The sequence below is a fragment of the Lethenteron reissneri genome, chromosome 39 (assembly GCF_015708825.2).
Source record: "Lethenteron reissneri isolate LAM-NWPU_2019-01 chromosome 39, ASM1570882v1, whole genome shotgun sequence".
Taxonomy (NCBI): domain Eukaryota; kingdom Metazoa; phylum Chordata; class Hyperoartia; order Petromyzontiformes; family Petromyzontidae; genus Lethenteron; species Lethenteron reissneri.
The window spans coordinates 3320152-3339306 of NC_083817.1; the positions used below are offsets into that span (position 1 = coordinate 3320152).

Sequence of the window (19155 nt, forward strand, 5' to 3'; positions counted from 1 at the left end):
GGATAGGCAGGATCCTGGCTCCCCAGCCTTCCAGCTCTTCTAAGAGCTAAGGCTCAGTGTTCCAGCGGTCAAGGGGAGAATAGGTCCTGAATAGGCAGGACCCTGGCTCCCTGGCCTTCCAGCTCTTCTAAGAGCTAAGGCTCAGTGTTCCAGCGGTCAAGGGGAGAATAAGTCCTGGCTGGCAGGACCCTGGCTTCCCAGCCTTCCAGCTCTTCTAAGAGCTAAGGCTCTGCGCGACCAGTGGTCAGGGGACCCACCGAGCCAGCGGTGGGTCAAGCTAACCTGCCCTTTTGTCCCAGCCGGAGGACGCTAGGGTAGCGGGTAGACTGTGTGTAGCTCCCGCCAGTTCGGAGGCTGTACCTCCCTAGGCTAGCAGCCAGACCCGTGTATAGGTCACGCCAGGTACGGAGGCTGTACCTCCTTAGGCTACAGGTGAGGGAACCGTATATCCCTCTGTGTGTGTATAGGGACTGTGTCGAAAGAAAGACAATAAACCAGTGTGTGCCTTAAAGAAGTTTATTTATCTGTTATTGATAACACTACAAATACAGAAACTAATTGTCTGGGTTTTTACCTTGTGAAACAAAGAAAGGTCATGGTATTTGATAAAAAAAAAACTAAATCTGTATTTTTATTCGGTTGTATTGTTCAACTTTATGCTGTAAAACAAGTTGTAATTCTACTTTGCTGTACTTAAAAAACCCAAATGACAAGCATATATAATCTATTGGCTGTGCAAGGGAAGTTATGGAACTTGCTCCATCTGCCTGCAGTGTTGTTTACCAGCGAGCTATTCACGTCATCCCTGTTCTGACTCAGATGGAGAGCACTCACAGAGGGTCTGGTAGTAGCAACAATGACCGTGTGAGCAGGGAGAAGGGCCGGGTTTAGATGTCTTTACCCCTGGGACACCTGAGCAGAAAAGACCCCCCTCCCATTCTGACATTAAAACAACGTAAGAAATAACACTTAATGAAGCTAGTATTGGTCATGTTATTCTTGTTAAAACAATTATACAGAATTAATAAAGTCATTTCTAAATACAGATTTTTTTGTTTGTTATATTTATTGGGCCTCTGGCGTTTTGGAGCCTGGACAAATGTGCCATCTCGCTGCACGCTGATGGGGCCCTGCGGCACTGCGGACCCTTGGGTCAAACAGCAGCGAGCCGCGTCCAGACAGGGCCTCCGACTTCATGGCCAGGGAGGCGGATGGCGTATGGACGAACACCACCAGACTTGATGTGCACGGACGCGAATTGAACATTCACGTTCCAAATGGCGTCAGGCGACTTCTATACCAAAAGCACGTTCATGGTATTTAATGTTAGTTATGAATTCGTATTTTAGTTTGGTAAATTAATTACTTTCTGAGCACGATAACAGTGGTAACGTTTTTTTTATTTGACGTTGAAACAGTAAAAGGAAGTGTGATGATGAATTCGTGCTCGAGAGAGAGGCTGAGGTTTGGTGTGGCAGCTGTGGTTGGAAGTGAAACCTCAGCGAGCTGTGGGTGGGATGTCGCGACTCTTCAACTGAAGGCGGCAGCAGGAGCGACATAAAACGTGGTGCGTGCTGAGAACTGAGCAGACGGCGCCGTGGATCTGTGCCATGGACACGGGGACGAGGAGGCGTGCGGTGTGGATGAGTGTTGTCATCTGCATCTTGTCCCGCATCAGTGAGTTATTATTCACGTGCTGTTATACACCACACTGTGTTTACGTACAGTATGTACGTTCAACTTGTTTCGCACCGCACATTGAAAAACCGTACTGGAGTGTTCAATATGTATAATTTGCCGTTTTGTCGTTTCACTTTTGAAGCGAGTGCTTATTTACAGGCACCCTCCAGAAGGTATTTTGTTGCTGTGGGACAGAAAGTCACCTTGACGTGTGACATAACCACTCCAGGATGGACACAGTACGACAATCCCAATATCAGATCTATCACCTGGTGGCGTGGTGAAGGCGGTAGAGCAACCGAGATCGATTTAACAAACTCAGGAGAGGCCAGGATAACAGTTACTAAGGATGTTGATCAACATAGGGCTTCTATCCGAATCGCAAATGTGCAGCACAGTGACGCTGGGTTTTACAGTTGCCTGGTTGAAAGGGAATTTGGAACAGAGAGTCTCATGATGGAAATTATCACAATGGAAGGTAAAGAAATGTGTTACACTATTTTGCACAAGCACCCTTCCTACACTTCAAAGTGAAATGTATGATTATTTGTTGTACATTTTTAATCGTGATATACTTTCATCACATTTTATCCGTCAAGAACAAGTTGTGGTTTAAACGCTGCAAAGAGTTTACACGAGAGCGATGCGTGGCGCTGGTACTGCACGTGACGAGCCCTTCCACTGCAATGCCATCGGTAGATTGTCCTCGCTGCCTCACGTCCTCTGCCTCACCGTGGCACTGCGACTCGTGGAGGTGACACGGCACAGACTTCCTATCGCTCCCACGGTGGCATTGCACCGGGAGTCCTGTTCGGCGTTCTCCTAGCGAAGCCGCGCGTTTACTTGCAGGAGTGTCAGTGCAACAAGAGACGTTGGTACTGTTGCAGGCCCCTCACACCGCCCCTTGTCACACAGCCCGTCAGGTCTCTGTAGTGAACGGGGACCGTTTAGGAGTCGCCCAGACGCGCTGAGCGGTGCTGCTGTGGTCTCGTCCACAGGAGGAGTAGTGGAGGAGTCTGGAGCACGGAGTCACTGCTGAGTCCTGAGTTTGTTTTACTGCTTTTGCTTTCTTTAGTTTCAGCCAACCCATCCCGCTCTGTGACAGAAGGAGAGACTGTCACATTGACCTGTCTCATCTCAAAAATTGTCTATGGAACAGTTCTGGTTTGGTCTCATGGTGACACTTACATTGACAAAGGCAATCGGCTGACACTGAACAAAGTAAAACGATCTCAACAGGGAGAATGGAAATGTTTTCTACAATACCAGCAAAACAGTCCCTTTGCCTCGTACAAATTGGAGTTTAGATCAACTGGTAAGTCTACTGTTATATATATTTAATTGTACTGTTATTAACTCACGTGTTTTGTTATTATATTGAATTTAAACAAGTAAACCCGTAAAAACAAAGTTTTTCACTATAAATCCTTTATATGCGTGGCGGCTAGAGTCTTCTCGTCCTCTGGCTTGAGATAGCTGCCACCTATGGGTCAGATGATTGTCTGCCAGTATTAAGCAATTGGTAATTAAATAATTAATTTGTTTTCCCTAAACAGTGTAAAATTTTGGAAAAAAATTTTCACGAAAATTAATTGTCACATAACGAGTCTGTGTGGAAAATGTCAGCTCGATTGGATCACGGGAAGTGGGTTAAAAAACGAGCGAAAGATTTGCACGGTCCTAAGCAAGCAAGCGAACTTAATATAAAGGATTTAAAAATATATTCGCCTGTGGAGGACGCGGGGATCGATCCCGCGACCTTTGGCATGGGAAGCGAGGGCGCTACCAACTGCGCTACTCCGCCACGGCCTGTGGAGGGGTTACGCTCTGGGCTCCTACACTGTGACGTTCAGCCAAAGCCATGAATGAGTTGTATTTGAATAAATGTAAAATACAATTTTTTTGCCTAAGAAGTGTAAAATTAGTGAAAAAATTTTCACGAACATTAATTGTCTCGCACAACGAGTCTGTGTGGAAAATGTCAGCTCGATTGGATCACGGGAAGTGGGTTAAAAAACGAGCGAAAGATTTGCACGGTCCTAAGCAAGCAAGCAAGCAAGCACGCAAGCAAGCAAGCAAGCACGCAAGCAAGCAAGCGAACTTAATATAAAGGATATAAAAATTGTAATGTCAAATGTAACAAATACATATTGAAATTTAGTATATGTTTTGCTAATTACTGTGCATTGGTTAATTTACTGCTGTGTTTTTTTTTTATAGGATGTAATGTTAGGAAGGCACCCGCAGTGAAGAAATATTTCATACACGAGGGTGGGGATGTTTCTTTGTCATGTGATGAATCTGATCCTGGATTTAAGTGGAAAGATCATTCACAGCGGACATGCACTGTCACTTGGAAATGGAGATCGCATGATCGCACAACAAAGGGTTTTAATCAGAACCTACGAAATCCACCGAAATCGTCTTATTATGAAGATCAGTTTCCGTTAACGTTGTCGAAAGTTACGTTTTCACGTGGTGGGGTTTACACATGTGAGTTTACTGGCTACTATAGGACAGGCACCCTCACAATGGAACTGGTCACAATGAAAGGTAATGTGATTTTATATATATCATTAAAACACCTTCATACAATAGTGCAACTTCTATATCAAGATAAATGACACCTTCATATAACATACCATGGTATTAAAATACACATTTTCAGTAATGCTCAGGTAAAACATGTTGCATGTTTAAGGAGTAAGCTTACATTGGTATTATAGGTAGTCCTGCAGAATGTATGTATATTGAACGTCTTTCGCACCGTACGTAGCCAACCGTGCTAATCGGAGGTGGAGATGTTGACATTGGATGAGTCCCTCCTGACTCTCCCTGTCATTCCGTGCCCTCTGGTGACGTCACACGACCTGTGGTGCCACGTCAGTGCCACGGTGTCTGGGCGACGTCACCCGTGTTCCAGTGGAGCCACGCGATTTCATGCGGAACTGTTCATGGAATGGCAATTATTGTTTCTGGACCTCGCCTGACATTGACTCCTGTCACGGGCGATACTGTTTTAGTGAAACTGCGTGTTTACTTGCAGAACTGTCACACAGTGCTACGAGGCCCCTCACACCGCCCCCTGTCACACAGCCCGTCAGGTCTCTGTGGTGAACGGGGACCGGTTAGGAGTCGCCCAGACTCGCTGAGCGTCGCTGCTGTGGTCTCGTCCACAAGAGGAGTAGTGGAGGAGTCTGGAGCACGGGGTCACTGCTGAGTCCTGAGTTTGTTTGACTTCTTTTGCTCTCTTTAGTTTCAGCCAACCCATCCCGCTCTGTGACAGAAGGAGCGACTGTCACATTGACCTGTCTCATCTCAAACAGTGCCTATGGATCAGGTCTGGTTTGGTATCATGGTGGCATTGACGATGGCATTGAGATGAACCCAGGAAATCCTGTGCTGACATTACACAAAGTCAAACGATGTCAAGAGGGAGCATGGACATGTGGTGTAAAAACCCAAACTGACAAAGCATCTGCTTCTCACGATTTGAAAGTCTCATCACGGAGTAAGTATATTCAGGGATTGATTTCAGCTGGTGCTGTCTGGGGTTGATCCCTGGAAAATATTTATCCCCCCCTCTCCCTTTTGCTATCCCCGTCAGTTGGGGGAAGGGGAGGGGTCCAGGGGTTTGGGCAGTCCCAGAAATGTTTCAAAATAAATTAATCCCTTGGTGAATTTAATTTCACACCGTGATCTTTTAAATATATGCTTAATTTGTATTACCAATGCAATCAGTATATTATAAGTGTGATGAATCTGATGTATGTGATGCATCCGTTGTGGAGGTGTAATAACTAAAAGTATTCAAATTGTCAAGTATTTTTCTGTAATTTCAATGTTTGAAGTGTAATAATGTATCTGTTTTGTTATATTTTTGTAGATGTTTGGGATGTGAAGGCACCTTCCCCCAGAAATTATTTTGTTTCTGTGGGCCAGACGGTCATTTTGCCATGCGTTGAATCTGATCCAGAATTTAAATGGCAAGATTACCCTTCCTCTGACCTGGATCTGATCTGGAGATGGGAGAGGCAGGGTAGTGGTAGTACAACGATTGTCCAGTATCTTAAGAAAACTGGTCAACGGAATGGAGATGTACGAAAAAATACCACTATACCACTGGTTTCCAGTATAAGAGCATTGAAGCCTGCTTTTGATGAAGACAACTTCTCTATTGAAATCTCAAACGTGTATTACAGTGATGCTGGGCTCTACATTTGCCACTTTGCTGGCTACTTTAGAACAAGCAGATTAACAAGAGAACTTATCACAATGCAAGGTAAATTATATTTTACTTTTTTGCACAAGCATATGCACTTAAATATAAAAGTGGAATGCATTTAATTATTCATAGTGTACGATTTTGTACTAATAGTCCATGAATGTAAACTGCTACCAATTATATTACAGTATTAATTTTGATGGCTGTAATGAGTTTAGTCAAGCATAAAACACACTGCTGCAATTGTACATTATGAATTCTTCCAACGTGATAGCACCGCACGTCCGAGGGATCCCACGAGACTGACGATTGTACCACGATCCATGTAGATGGCAACCCAGGCTTCCCATGGCACTCACACTGGCGTCACATCCACAGCCATCGCCCGTGACATTCTGCCTGTGGTGTAGTGCAGCCACATGTTTTCCAGCACACTTGTGAACAGAAGAGTCTCCTGCTGATGCAGACCCATCGCACTCACATGGACAGAGTTCTGTGGTGAACGGGGACAGTTTAGAAGTCGCCCAGACTGGCTGAGCGTCGCTGATGTGGCCTTGTCCACAAGAGGAGTAGTGGAGGAGTCTGGAGCACGGAGTCACTCCTGATGTCTGAGTTTGTTTTACTGCTTTTGCTTTCTTTAGTTTCAGCCGACCCATCTCGCTCTGTGACAGAAGGAGAGACTGTCACATTGACCTGTTTCATCTCAAACAGTGGATATGGAACAGGTCTGGTTTGGTATCATGGTGCCACTTACATTTCACGAGGCAACGAGCTGACACTGAACAAAGTAAAACGATCTCAACAGGGACAATGGAAATGTGTTCTACATGACCAGCACAACAGTCCCTTTGCCTCGTACAAATTGCAGTTCATATCAACTGGTAAGTCTACTGTTATATACATTGAAATGTACTGCTATTAACTCATGTGTTTTGTTATAACATTGAATTTTAAACATTATGTCAAATGTAACAATTACATATTTACATTTAGTATATGTTTTGATAATTACTGTGCATTGGTTAATTGACTGCTGTTTTTTAGGAAGTGATGTTGGGAAGGCACCCGCAGTGAAAACATATTTCATACACGAGGGTGGGGAGGTCTCTTTGTCATGTGATGAATCTGATCCTGGATTTAAGTGGAAAGATCGTTCACAGCTGGCACGCGCTGTCACTTGGAAATGGAGATCGCATGATGGCACAACACAGGGTTATGATCAGAACCTACAAGATCCACCGCGATCGTCTTATTATAAAGATCAGTTTCCTTTAACATTGTCGACAGTTACATTTTCACGTGGTGGGGTTTACACATGTAAGTTTACTGGCTACTATAGGACAGGAACCCTCACAATGGAACTGGTCACAATGAAAGGTAAGATAATATTAAGTCATAGAATATACATTTTCATAAATAATGGTTACTAATTTCTGTTACAAAAAAGTATTAACACGTTTCAGCATCTTATTAAAAGGACATTTTGGAGAGTATTGTTCATGATTGTGACGTAAATGCCAGTGAGTTTATGTTCACATGAACGATTGTTACTGCTGCTGCTGCACATACAAGCTGTCATTGCTGTTACATTCAGTATTGGATGCGCATCATCTGATTCTCATTGCCCATCATGCCATCGCCCTTGCAGATGAAAGCCTAAGTGTTCCATCATGTAAACGGTCGTGTCACAGCCACATTCACGGGAATATCCCCGTGTTTTTTACTTGCGGAACGGATATCTTTTACAGTTATTGCTTTTCTCAATGAAAATTGAGTTGCACTGGTATTACATTCACTTGTTTTATTACAGTAATGTAGTCCAAATTATTGAAGAGACATCACACAATAGATAATGTATAGAGTACTTGATTATATTTACACAATATTTCATGATAATTAAAACAGGTTTACTTCCGTCAAGTTGCAGCATGGAGAGTTCACGTGAGAATTAGGGGTAGCACTGCTGCTGTTGGCCATTCAGAGTCCTGCTCTGAGTTCACGTTCACAATCAGGTTTAGGTCGAGGGATTTGGGTTTAGACAATTCCTGGGCCAGTGCTTCTCGTGATCAGTGGCCACGTGGTCTCCTCTTCACCCCTTCACCTTCACCCCACCCTGGAGTCTCTGTGCTCTGCTGCTGTAATCACGAGTAGAGGAGCAGTGCAGGAGGCATTCTATTATCTCAACTGCGCTGTAAGGACTCCAGGCTCCGATCTCCTGGAATCTTATCACAGTTGTGGATTCCACGTGACCAGGGATAAGCCATACCTCAGACTTCAGAATGATTTGTACTCTAGTTTGGCTTGTGATTTTGAATCAATGAGTCGTAAATATTGATTTTTGTTTTGTGTTCTTTAGTTTTGTCCAACACATCCGACACCATAGCAGAAGGAGAGAGCATCAGTCTGACCTGCCAGCTCTCCAACGACTCCTATGCACACATGGTCAGATGGATTCACAATGGGATTGAGATCAGCCATCAAAGCAGCCTCGTGTTGGTGAAAGTGAAGGCTGCTCAGAGTGGGTTGTGGAAGTGTTCCCTGAATAGGGAGAGTGGAGAGATCTCAGAGGTAGCGTACAATTTGAACGTGCGGAGAATTGGTAAGTACACATCTCACCATACTTCAGTTCCATCATAAAAACACTGCAATCACATATTGAACATAAATACTCTGATCAAGTGTGTTGAGTTTCATCCTATATATATAAACTGCAGTTAATACAATCATTCTAAATTAAAAATGAAATTAATGCACATGAAAGAAGACTCCGGCCCTTTTCTTTATCCACAAGGTAAGTAAGGTCTTTATTTCATGGCACGGGTCCACACCTTCCTTCTCGTTCTCTCTCCAGCAAAGCCCCGAACTCCGACTACAACTCCCTCTTTTAACCTCTTACTGGCTCCGCACCTCATCGCACTCCGTCTCCAACAATCGTCACCTCTCTTACCCTCACCTGGCCTAACCATCCCACCTGACGCTCACCCAACCCTCCAGTTCTTTTCCCTTCTGAACGTTCCAGGCAATCCCCTTGCTCCCCGTGCCCTCACCAATCAGAGCGTGGAGTGTTTACTCCAGCCTGCTTGATTCCTCCGTCCCAGGGATCGTGTGGGACTCACTACACACATCGGATATAAAGTTACATTGACGAAAGTAGTTTGTAAGCTTAACACAATTTCCATGCTTATACCTTCAGGTGCAAGATATGTAGCTGTATTGTGCCGTCCTGCCTGTTTGATAATGAAACCATTGTTTTAACACGATCTGCAAGTGCAGAGCAAAACGCACATAGGGATTACGCGGCTCAAATTGGTGAAGGAATCACGTTGCCCTGCATGGAGTCTGACCCTGGGTTTGAGTGGAGGAGCTCCTCCAATGAGTCTCGTTCGGTCACCTGGTACTGGAGGCCACGTGGTGACACCACAGTCCGTACGATACTCGCGGCTCACCCAGCCGGACCTCACGCTGCATTCAGTTCCCACCTTAACTCCGACGTAAACATTTCGTCCTTCGCTTTTGACGACGACGACTTCTCTCTGACCATCTCAGTGGTGAATGATGATGCAGAGGGGGTTTACACTTGTCAGTTTGAGGGATATTTCCATTCATGGCAGTTGGAAATGAAGTTGATTATGTCACAAGGTACAAGACTTCCCATTTTTGTCATGGAAAACAAACACTTTGCTCTCTTGTTGATTCTCTAAATTACCGCTCCCGTTTATAAGATATAATCACTGGCTTTCAATGTTACATTGCAGATCGGCAAAGTGAATTTGAACCTAAAACTCTTGTTACGTCCTATTACATGGCTGTGAAACGCATTTGAATAGATATTAATGCACTACTTTAAATCTATGCAAATATAAAATGTTTATCAAATTACTTAAATTATTTTATCGTCTCTTTAGTTCATGCATTATTTTGTATTTCGCAACAGTTCCATGGGCATCTCCGTACGTGTTGGTGGCTGTTGGAGTGGTGCTGGCTGTGCTTCTCTCTGCTGGAGCTGCTGTTGTTGCTGTATTGGGCTACAGAAGAAGGAAGCTCAATGCAGGTCATTGGCACCACCCACCACTCTACAGCCAAACAGCATTCCTCACAATGAACCCCATACACCCAATACACGTTGCGTAGCTCCCTTAAGGGTCACTACAACCGCATGTCATTTCATTAATGGAGGAAGGGGTTACCCATTGGCTGGGATCGCTGTTGATGTTGGCATTGCTGCGGTGGCTCTATGTGTGGCTGTCAGCCTTGTGTGCTACACACAGCAACACTCGTGCAGGTGTGAGACCATCCACATGCCACTGCCAGCCATGCCTCCTCCTAGCAGGGGAAACAGCTCTCGTTCATTTTGACCCAGCCGAGAGCCACTAGAGAAGCTGCCATTGAGACCCGTGTACACCGTCTATGTGTAAATGTTGGTAAACTTTTTAAGAGTTCTGGACAATGGAAGAAAACGCACTATTAAAATGCGTGCCAGAATAAAATGAAACGTTTGGTATTCAAAAGAAATTCAGTAACGTGTGCTGACCACCACAGTTTTAATAGCATGTGGTCTGTGTGTTCAAATAGGTACACCACACCTTTTGTCTTGACAAGTATATTTATTTTTTGTGGAAATAACACTCGTTCAGTTTGGCTAACTCTATGCGAGACAAAATGTTAACTGTTGGTTTAAATTCGATTCAATTAAATACACTTTCATATTCTTAGCAGAGTCTCAGCCAGAGCAAGACAGTGCTTATCAAGCATTGAACTTGCAATCGATGATGATGGATGGTAAGTTTCCGCATTTATGCGGCACTATTTTCCTCCCATATTCAAAACACACGTACTTCACAGTGGCCAGACATCCCTCTGCAGGACGCACTTGAAAAATAGTCTTGAGACTCAGGCTTCCAAGGATACATAACTGGCGTAACAACTTCAATATCCTTTGATCTATACGCTTTGTACCATTAAAGGTTCACGGTTGTGTTTAAACGTCAGATTTAATGAAATCATACTCATGATATTTTAAGATTTCCTGATAACTACATTGAATAAATAGTTCATGAAGTTGACAGTGAAGCACAGGCTACTGTAGTGCAGGCAACAGAGCCAAAACAAGAACACGCGTTGTGACCGTTGATGCTTTTGCCTCCTCACGTCGGCCCCGGCGTGATTCCCGGCGCGGTCCGTGACACCACTTCCGGCCACGACGTCACTTCCGGACGCAATGTCACGTCCGTTCGCGACGCCACTTCCGGTCGCGACGCGATCACCGGCCCCGGCGCTATCCCCGGCGCGGTCTCCGGCGCAATCTCCTTCCCCCGACCAGGACAGTGGGGCCCGGGGCCCGACACCGACGGCGCCCACCCCGAGGAGGCTCCCGGTAAGGTCGCGGCGTCGGGGGTGTAATTTTCCAGACCGACCGAGAGGCCGGTCGGGATGGCGTCACTCGCCTGGATCCTGTCGGTGTTCGGCCCCGGCGGGTTCCAGCTGGCGTTGGCGGCCTCTGGCTCCGTGCGGCACCTCCTCGCCACATGCCCCTCTCGACCACAACGGTGGCAGACCCACGGGGCGTTCCGTCGGGGTGGCTTGGCGCGGTGTTGTAGAGGCGGCTGCCAGCGACGCGGCGGCTGGTCGCGCCCCTGGTTCCTCTGCTCCGCCAGCCCCCGAATCGCCACGTACACTTCCCGCAGCGATGGCTCCGGCTCAGACATCAGGGGTCCGTTCCCAGCTGCCCCACAGGCAGCCTGCGGCGACGGTGCAGGTTCGGCAGTTGGTGTCGCCGGACCCAGTAGCGCCGTGGCAACGGCTCGGCTGTTCCCCCCCGCCGCGCCAGCCACCTGGCCCACGGGTGGCGCCCGGACCATGACCTGTTCATGGGCTTGGATGGTCCGGGCAGCCCACAGCGAGGTGCGCTCCCCCAGGGTCACCACGGGCATTACAACGCCAGCACGGCAAGCGTAGGCGATGAGGTGCTCGACCACAAGGTCCTCGAGCGCTTCTTCAGCCAGGCGAGGGAAAGCCCTCCTCGCCAACACGAGCAGCGCACTCCTGTAGGCTAAAGGGGATTCTCTAGCCCCTCGCTGGCGGTCCTGGAACCGTTTAAAGGCTCCTGCTGCTGGGCAGTAGATCTCCCCCAAAGCCTCGTAGGCCGCCTGTAGCGTGGTCTTGCTGTGCGAGGGAAGGGAGGTGTACGAGGAGAGCGCCTCGTCGCCCAGAACGGATGGCAAAGCTCGAGAGCGTGGAAGCCAGCCTCGAATTGGCGGATAAACGCCTCCCAATCTTCTTCCTCAGCCACGAACTTGTCGACGGGCCCCAGCCGACGCGCCCGTCCTGCCACCTGCTCTCCGTGTTGGGTGTTTAGCTCTGGGGGTTTTGGCGGGAGCGGTGGCGGCTGGCGTGACGAGGTTGGTTGCGGCTCCTGCCCGGCCGGCTGGTCGGCCTCCGGGTCCCGTGGCCTCTCCTCCCGTGGTACGCGTGGGGGTGGGGGTCCCGGTGCCGGCGGGCACCCCATAGGGAGCCTCTTGAGTAGTTCCTGGAGTGCCCTCTCCACCCGGGCCATGCGGTCCTCCATAGGGTCCTCCAGGCGATCCAGGCCCCCTGCTGCTGCTTCTGGTAGCAGGCCCCCTTATTGCCTGGGATGGGAAGGATCCCCGGCCCCTGCTTCCTCTTCCCTTGGCTCTTTTCCCCCTCTTCCCGCCCGTTCTCCCCTTACATCTCCTCAATTACCCCTCCCACTAACCCTCCTATTGGTGGGAATCCTTCCTGACACCCCTACACAGGCAACAGAGCCAAAACAAGAACACGCGTTGTGACCTTTGATGCTTTTGCCTCCTCACATTCGCTAATGGGTCGAGAGGAGTGGCATCGCCGTGAAGTCCACAGTGGAGTTTTGTTTCACGACAGGTCCTGATCCACAGCGAGGAAGCGACTCCGAAGTGCTGGAATCGCCATCGGTGACCAACAATGGTAGTAGCTGTCACTTGTTCACGCGTCGCTATGTCACGCACTTTGTGACGACGAGGATGTCTGCTGTCACGTGACGCTTGCGATCGTCAACTGAAGTCAGATGGCGCCTATGAATTACAACGTATAAATTGCAACGTATTAATTGCAACATATTAATTGCAACGAATTAATTACAACGTGTAAATTTCAACGTATACATCACTATCTATAAATTACAACGTATAAATAACGACGTATGAATGACAACGTAAACAACTTGCTGGCAGATGCCCCCCGGCAGGAGCGCGAAGGCCACTACCAAGCCCTCAAGCTGCAGCGGAAGGAGGCAGAAGGTAGAGGGCGCACGAGACGACCTGCAGAGAGCGCCACGTGGCCCCACATAACTTTGGCCATCGACCACAACATCGCCAGCGGCAGGCGCTGCAATGTTGCTTAACTTATTGAGAGTCCAAGGGACACGTCCACTGATTTAATCCATCCACTCCATTGGAGTTTATTTGCTTGTGCTGTTCAACTATTTTTAATCGTGTACTTTGGTCATTATTACGTTGTTGATGCTGGAATGTAAACTCATATTCCGTTTGTTGCAGACGTTTATGACAATCTTAACGTGTGATGCGAGGACGGCACGGGCCTTGTGAGTACAGTATATTTTTTCTGGGGTTATTTTGATTGTTCTATGAAATTAATACAACTCGCAGAGTTTAAACCATACGATGCAAACAATTCAATTTAAAAGACAACAATACAAATACTTGTCGACGAAAAAAGAACTGATATCACAAAACGGCGTCTTGTTATACTGTACTGTAATGCACAACTGGGATTACGTTCCTATTGCCACGAGGGCAACTTTGGTATCCTCTTTGGTTCTTTCGGTAAAGTCACGTAGGTATAAAACAAAATAAATTAAATCACGACGTTTCGGGCGCAACACAAGCATCCGTTATCAGGTGGGACAACCACAGCAAGAAACAATTGCTGAAGTGGGCACAAGGGCTGCTATAACAAGAGGCTATATATGTAAGAGAGGGGGGAAGCAGCAAGGGGGGAGAGATAGAGAGGGGGGGTAGGGGGAGGGGAGTGCTGCGAGAGCGTTTAGAGGACGAGCAGACAGAATGCCTGGGGCGGGGGGAGGAAGTAGGCGGGGCTGGGAGTGGGAGGCTGAAGAAATCTGGAGATGCGGAAATGAAGGCAACACCATAAAGCAGTTAAGGTTTTACCTGGTTAAGAACATCCTTCCAATGATTGCTCAATTTGTATCCATCTTCTCGGTTCAAGTTACGTCTATGTTTATTGATGTTTACAACTCAGTTGACTGTAATTCACTTGGTAAGGCCATAGCAATGACAGAGTCGAACGCTGTCTCATAGTTGTGTTTGTACCGCACGCTGTGCCTCCTTGTGTCCGCTAGGGGGCCCTGGCCACTCGTGCCCGCGAGGCGCCGTCTGGGCCTCCCAGCCCCAGCGGTGGCCCTCGGGAACGGCGTCCGTCGCTCGCATCTCCAGGGGATCTCGGCTGCTTCTTCCGGACCCAGCTTTAGTTGTCGTTGAGCACACAAGTGGTTCGTGGAGGCCAAAGGGTGTTTCAAAGGCAGTGGCTTGCTCGTGGCTCTTGATGTGAAGCGGTGGTGGGGGACACACAAAAAAATGACTCAACAAATAAATCAATTAATATTGTACGTAGTGATCATCGCCCCCTACAGGCAGATTAATACCTCAACACTCTTGCAAACGAGATGCTACTGGCCTCTTGAGTTCTCAACAGGTTAATAACAAAATATGTAAAAATACTTTAAAAAACACGCTTTAATGAAATGTACTGTCCGAGCTACCCCGCCCCCTGCCCCCTTCGCCCCTCCCCTCCTTCGACATTCCCCAACGTAAGGGACCGTGGTGATTTACAGCCAACGTAAGTTGAGCGTCGACAATTAGAGCCGTAAAAAATATTAAAAAAAAATATATTTAAAATGTTCAATGATAGAATATAGTATTGTCATCAGTTTGACATACCTATACCAAGTTTGCAGTCGATACGACATTGGGAATACGGTTGAAATTGAGTTACAAGATTTTTGGATATGACAACACATACAGTAAGTTAAATAAAAACGTGTTAAAAGTTTTAAAATATGTTTTGGGTATTTTATGATAGAATATCGTGTTGTCATCAGTATGACATACTTATACGAAGTTTGCAGTCGATAGCACATTGGGAAGTGTGTAAAAATTGAGTTGCAAGATTAATTTTTTGAGGATACAACAGACGAAGTGAGTTAAATAAAAGCGTGTAAATAAATAAACCTGATCTTACAAAATCGCTGAGTTGGCAACACTGGTGGTCAACCGCACCGTCGCGACTTTCTGACATGTAGAGCCAATCACTGCACAGAATGTAATGTGATGACAATATGCACCTGCCTTGTCCTTACAAAAAGAATAAAGGGTAAATGAAATGCATTCTATCAGCGTTTCTCAACCGGTGGTCCGGGGACCCCTGGTGGTCGGTGAGGCTACTGCAGGAGGTTCGCGGAAAATATAAACAACAGCATCCTCACCGGGGAAAATTCAAATAACTCGTGGCATGTGGTGTTTCGCAAAATGCTTGGAGGTTGAAAAGGGGTCCGCACACTGGAAAATGTTGGGAACCGCTGCATTCAGTAAAAAATGTTATCAATGTGATTGATATTACAGTGTACAAATCCGCGTATACTAATTGTCGTCAAGTTACTAATTTTTAAATGTTGCCTGCCGATTTAATTATGTAACTCGTCAAACATGGGATGTAATAGTAGAGTAGAATAGGCATTACAGTATATCCGTGGTTGCCATCTGTGCCATTATTTGTCTTCGTACATCTGCCCAGGTGACGCTTCTAATGGAGACTTGATGTGTCAGCGGGTCCTTGCCTGGCCAAGTGAAGTTGATGAGGACAATGCTAATTAATCAAACTATTGCTACATTTTCATTTGATTATTTTGTACTTGTATAGTTCCATAATTGTTTGATAATGCTAACAAGTCGCTTTTATTTCTGCTGTACCTTAAAAAGCCATATATACCGTACAATAATTTTCAAATGCTTTCAAGGCAAGTTATTGAACTTGCGACTCCTGCTTGTCGTTAGTGGCAGGAGTGGCACCACACTGACTGCTTCGAAACCTTCAGCTGAGTATAGAGTCGCGTTTGACCGTAACGTTAATATGTTTGCATGCAAAATGTTCGTGCATAGCAAATTAATCTATTTTTATACTAATACCAGCAGTCTCGTGTATGCATCAACCACACCATAATGATGAAATATTCTTCAAGGTTTTTGCTATGCAAGTAGAATAGTGACTGCCTGTTGTGTGTAAGATAAGGCTGCATGGGACGTATGTGCGGCACCAGGGGGAAACACAAGGGAAGGGAAGTAATTACCCTGCCCATTTCTGTTCATGATATTTTTATGAAAATTAAAGTTGACACTGTGAAATGACCACTTCATACGCAAGTACCCAGCCTGACAACGTGAAGCAGAGATGGCTGCGATGAAAGTGTTCATTTATATTGGTAGAAACCTTCGAACGGGCCATACTTCATCATTACAGAAGTGTGTCAATGTGATGCGGAACGTGTCTCTTTATCGTAACACGTGGGATTTAATTTTACACCACATGATGCCAGTTTGTAATCTTGAGCAATTTACACATATCTGTAAGTATCCACGAGTAATAATCTTGTTTTTGAAGTGAGAAATCCACCCCAATGTCCCACAGTTGGCTCTGTGGTGGCTGCTGCTATTGAATGGATCCAACGGGGAGCAGCATCACCTGAGCTTTGGGTCAAACAGCAGCAAACAGCGTCCAGAGACGGGCTCTGACCTCATGACCAAGGAGGCAAATCCTGTACGGGCTGAGAAGTCCATTTTTGAGACTCCTCGACCTGTATGAATGAGCGATACACATTTTCCAAATGCTGTGCAGTTACTTTTCTGGAGCCGAGTATATTTCCATGTAACATTGTTTTAGTTCGATGATGTTATTTACTTGATTTAAATTCACGTTTTGAGTTATCAACAATCCAGTATTAAGATGGTTCTGTGCATATTTAACATTCGGTATATTGGAATAATCGCTGAAGGTTCGTAATCTTTCAGTTGTGTTCAAAAGCAGAAGTAACAAAGTGCGCTGTGCTGTTCACACGGAATGCGATTTAATGAGAAATCCTTCTGGCTGGGGCTTCAAATATGAAGACGTGAAAACAAAACGCGTGGCTATTTAAATGCTCATCAGTCGTCATTACCAGCTGTTATTACGGTCTTTCTGAATAGAAGTATACCACTGTAAATGCAGCAGTTGTAACAGAAACGAATTGTCTGGGTTTTTACCTTGTAAAACAAAGGACGGTCATGGTATTTCATAAAAAAACAAAATCTGTATTTTTATTCGGTTATATTGTTCAACTTGATGCTGTAAAGCAAGTTGTAATTCTGCTTTGCTGTACTTAAAAACCCAAATGACAAGCATTTATAATCTATTGGCTGTGCAAGGGAAGTCATGGAACTTGCTCCATCTGCCTGCAGCGCTGTTCACCAGCGAACCATTCACGTCATCCCTGTTCTGACTCAAATGGAAAGCACCCACAGAGGCCCCCTTTCTGACATTAAAACAAAGTAAGAAATAACACTTAATGAAGCTAGTATTGGCCATGTTATTCTTGTTTAAACAATTATAGAAAATTAATAAAGTCATATTTCTAAATAGATGTTTTTGTCTGTTATATTTATTGGGCCTCTGGCGTTCTGGAGCCTGGACAAATGTGCCATCTCGCTGTACGCTGATAGGGCCCTGCGGCTCTGCTGAGCCTTGGGTCAAACAGCAGCGAGCCGCGAGCAGGCAGGGCCTCCGACTCCATGGCCAGGGAGCCGGATGGCGCATGGACGCACACCACCAGACTTGACGTGCACGGACGCGAATTGAACACGCACGTTCCAAATGGTGTCAGGCGACTCTTCTATACCCAAGCACGTTCATGGTATTTAATGTTAGTTATGAATTCGTATTTTGTTCTAGGTCAATAAATTACTTTTTGAGCACAACAGTGGTAACGTTTTTTTTATTTGGCGCTGATGTTGGGGCCGCTGGTCCCCGGAGTCCCTCCCTGCTCCGTGCCTATGGCAGGGGCTCCGCCGTGCGCCGACCCCTCGCTGCTCTGCGAGCAGCTGCTGCCGTCGCTGGGCTCATCGCCCGACGGCTCCCCTCCCTGGTCCGTCCCTCCGCGAGCTCGTGTGAGAGGCAAAGCTCGCCGCACGCCCTCGTTCACCTGCAGACGCTGCGTTGTCTCTCCACGGATCACGCGCTATTAAACGGGGGTCGGGGGCGAACGACGCTGCCCTCACACTGCGCGAGTCCCGGCGGCGACAGACGGATCGGGGACCTGCGGACGCACCGACCCCTTCACCCACACTACGAGCGCACACACCTGCACACACGCGACACCCACTCGTGCGCCGCTCTACGCAGCGCTCACTCACGTGGTGAACCACAGTGTACACACGCGCACCCACACGCTCACACGGCACGACAATATCACGCGAGACCACGCTTCGCTATTAATGATTTATTATCTGATACCTGGTAATTTAATGTTAAATCAGTGAGTCGACGAGGCTGGCCTACGCTGATACCTTTATACCTATTCCCGATTTATCTGCTATGATTCTAATTCTAATGTTAAATCAGTGAGTCGACGAGGCTGGCCTACGCTGATACCTTTATACCTATTCCCGATTTATCTGCTATGATTCTAATTCACCTACTTACTTCCTGCTGGATGCCCACGGCGGTTCGTTGATCCCGTGCTCGCAGCGTACCTCGATGCGTCTCACGGACGATCGGGTCGCTGGACTGGAGAGCGTCCTGTCGCCTGGCGCTGGAGAGAAGAGAGCGATTTCCCCTCTGCGCTCCTCTATTTATCCTCCCTACCTCAAAGGGGATGCTGCGCTGAACAATGGGCTCGTGCACCCCAAGCCCGCGCACGGCGGTTCCCGGGCGCTGTTGATATGCTAATCAGTGAGCGACGTTGGCGGCGTACATCCTAATTACTACCTTACCCTTCCTAACAATGGGGCCTGCGCGCTCAAGCGCAATTATCCCAACCCTCCATGACTATGCGCAACAGCCCCTGTGACCCCGCTATTCATGCTGTCCCGTGCCTCCCCTGCTTGCCCCGTCGACCCGTGGGAGTGTGTGTGGGGGGAAATGCGCCTCAACCGCGGTGGCCGAATGCCCCACGCCACGACCACACCATA

At 46.9% G+C, this 19155-nt stretch overlaps 1 protein-coding gene and 1 long non-coding RNA gene across 2 annotated transcripts; both read left to right on the forward strand.

The window, feature by feature from the left end:
* The first annotated feature begins 1483 nt into the window (after positions 1–1483).
* LOC133352048 (uncharacterized) lies at positions 1484–2991 on the forward strand. The gene is made up of 3 exons (XR_009756249.1): positions 1484–1677; positions 1823–2158; positions 2756–2991. It is a non-coding gene; the product is annotated as an uncharacterized LOC133352048 (long non-coding RNA).
* Positions 2992–4010: 1019 nt separating this feature from the next.
* LOC133352028 (uncharacterized) lies at positions 4011–17148 on the forward strand. Its single transcript, XM_061567737.1, has 12 exons — positions 4011–4233; positions 4937–5191; positions 5567–5962; positions 6547–6786; positions 6950–7282; positions 8262–8504; positions 9840–9956; positions 10619–10684; positions 12803–12865; positions 13132–13197; positions 13456–13502; positions 14280–17148. Exons 1-11 carry the CDS (start codon positions 4212–4214, stop codon positions 13479–13481), a joined length of 1827 nt encoding a protein of 608 aa, XP_061423721.1. The 5' UTR covers positions 4011–4211; the 3' UTR covers positions 13482–13502; positions 14280–17148.
* The last annotated feature ends 2007 nt before the right edge of the window (positions 17149–19155 follow it).

What these genes read in the sequence shown, in the direction of transcription:
- LOC133352028 (XM_061567737.1), top strand. Translation starts at nt 4,212, where the DNA reads ATGGAACTGGTCACAATGAAAG. An exon ending in ATTGCAGTTCATATCAACTG is followed by an intron (nt 6,787 to 6,949) that starts GTAAGTCTACTG and finishes GCTGTTTTTTAG; the next exon opens with GAAGTGATGTTGGGAAGGCA. An exon ending in GGAACTGGTCACAATGAAAG is followed by an intron (nt 7,283 to 8,261) that starts GTAAGATAATAT and finishes TGTGTTCTTTAG; the next exon opens with TTTTGTCCAACACATCCGAC.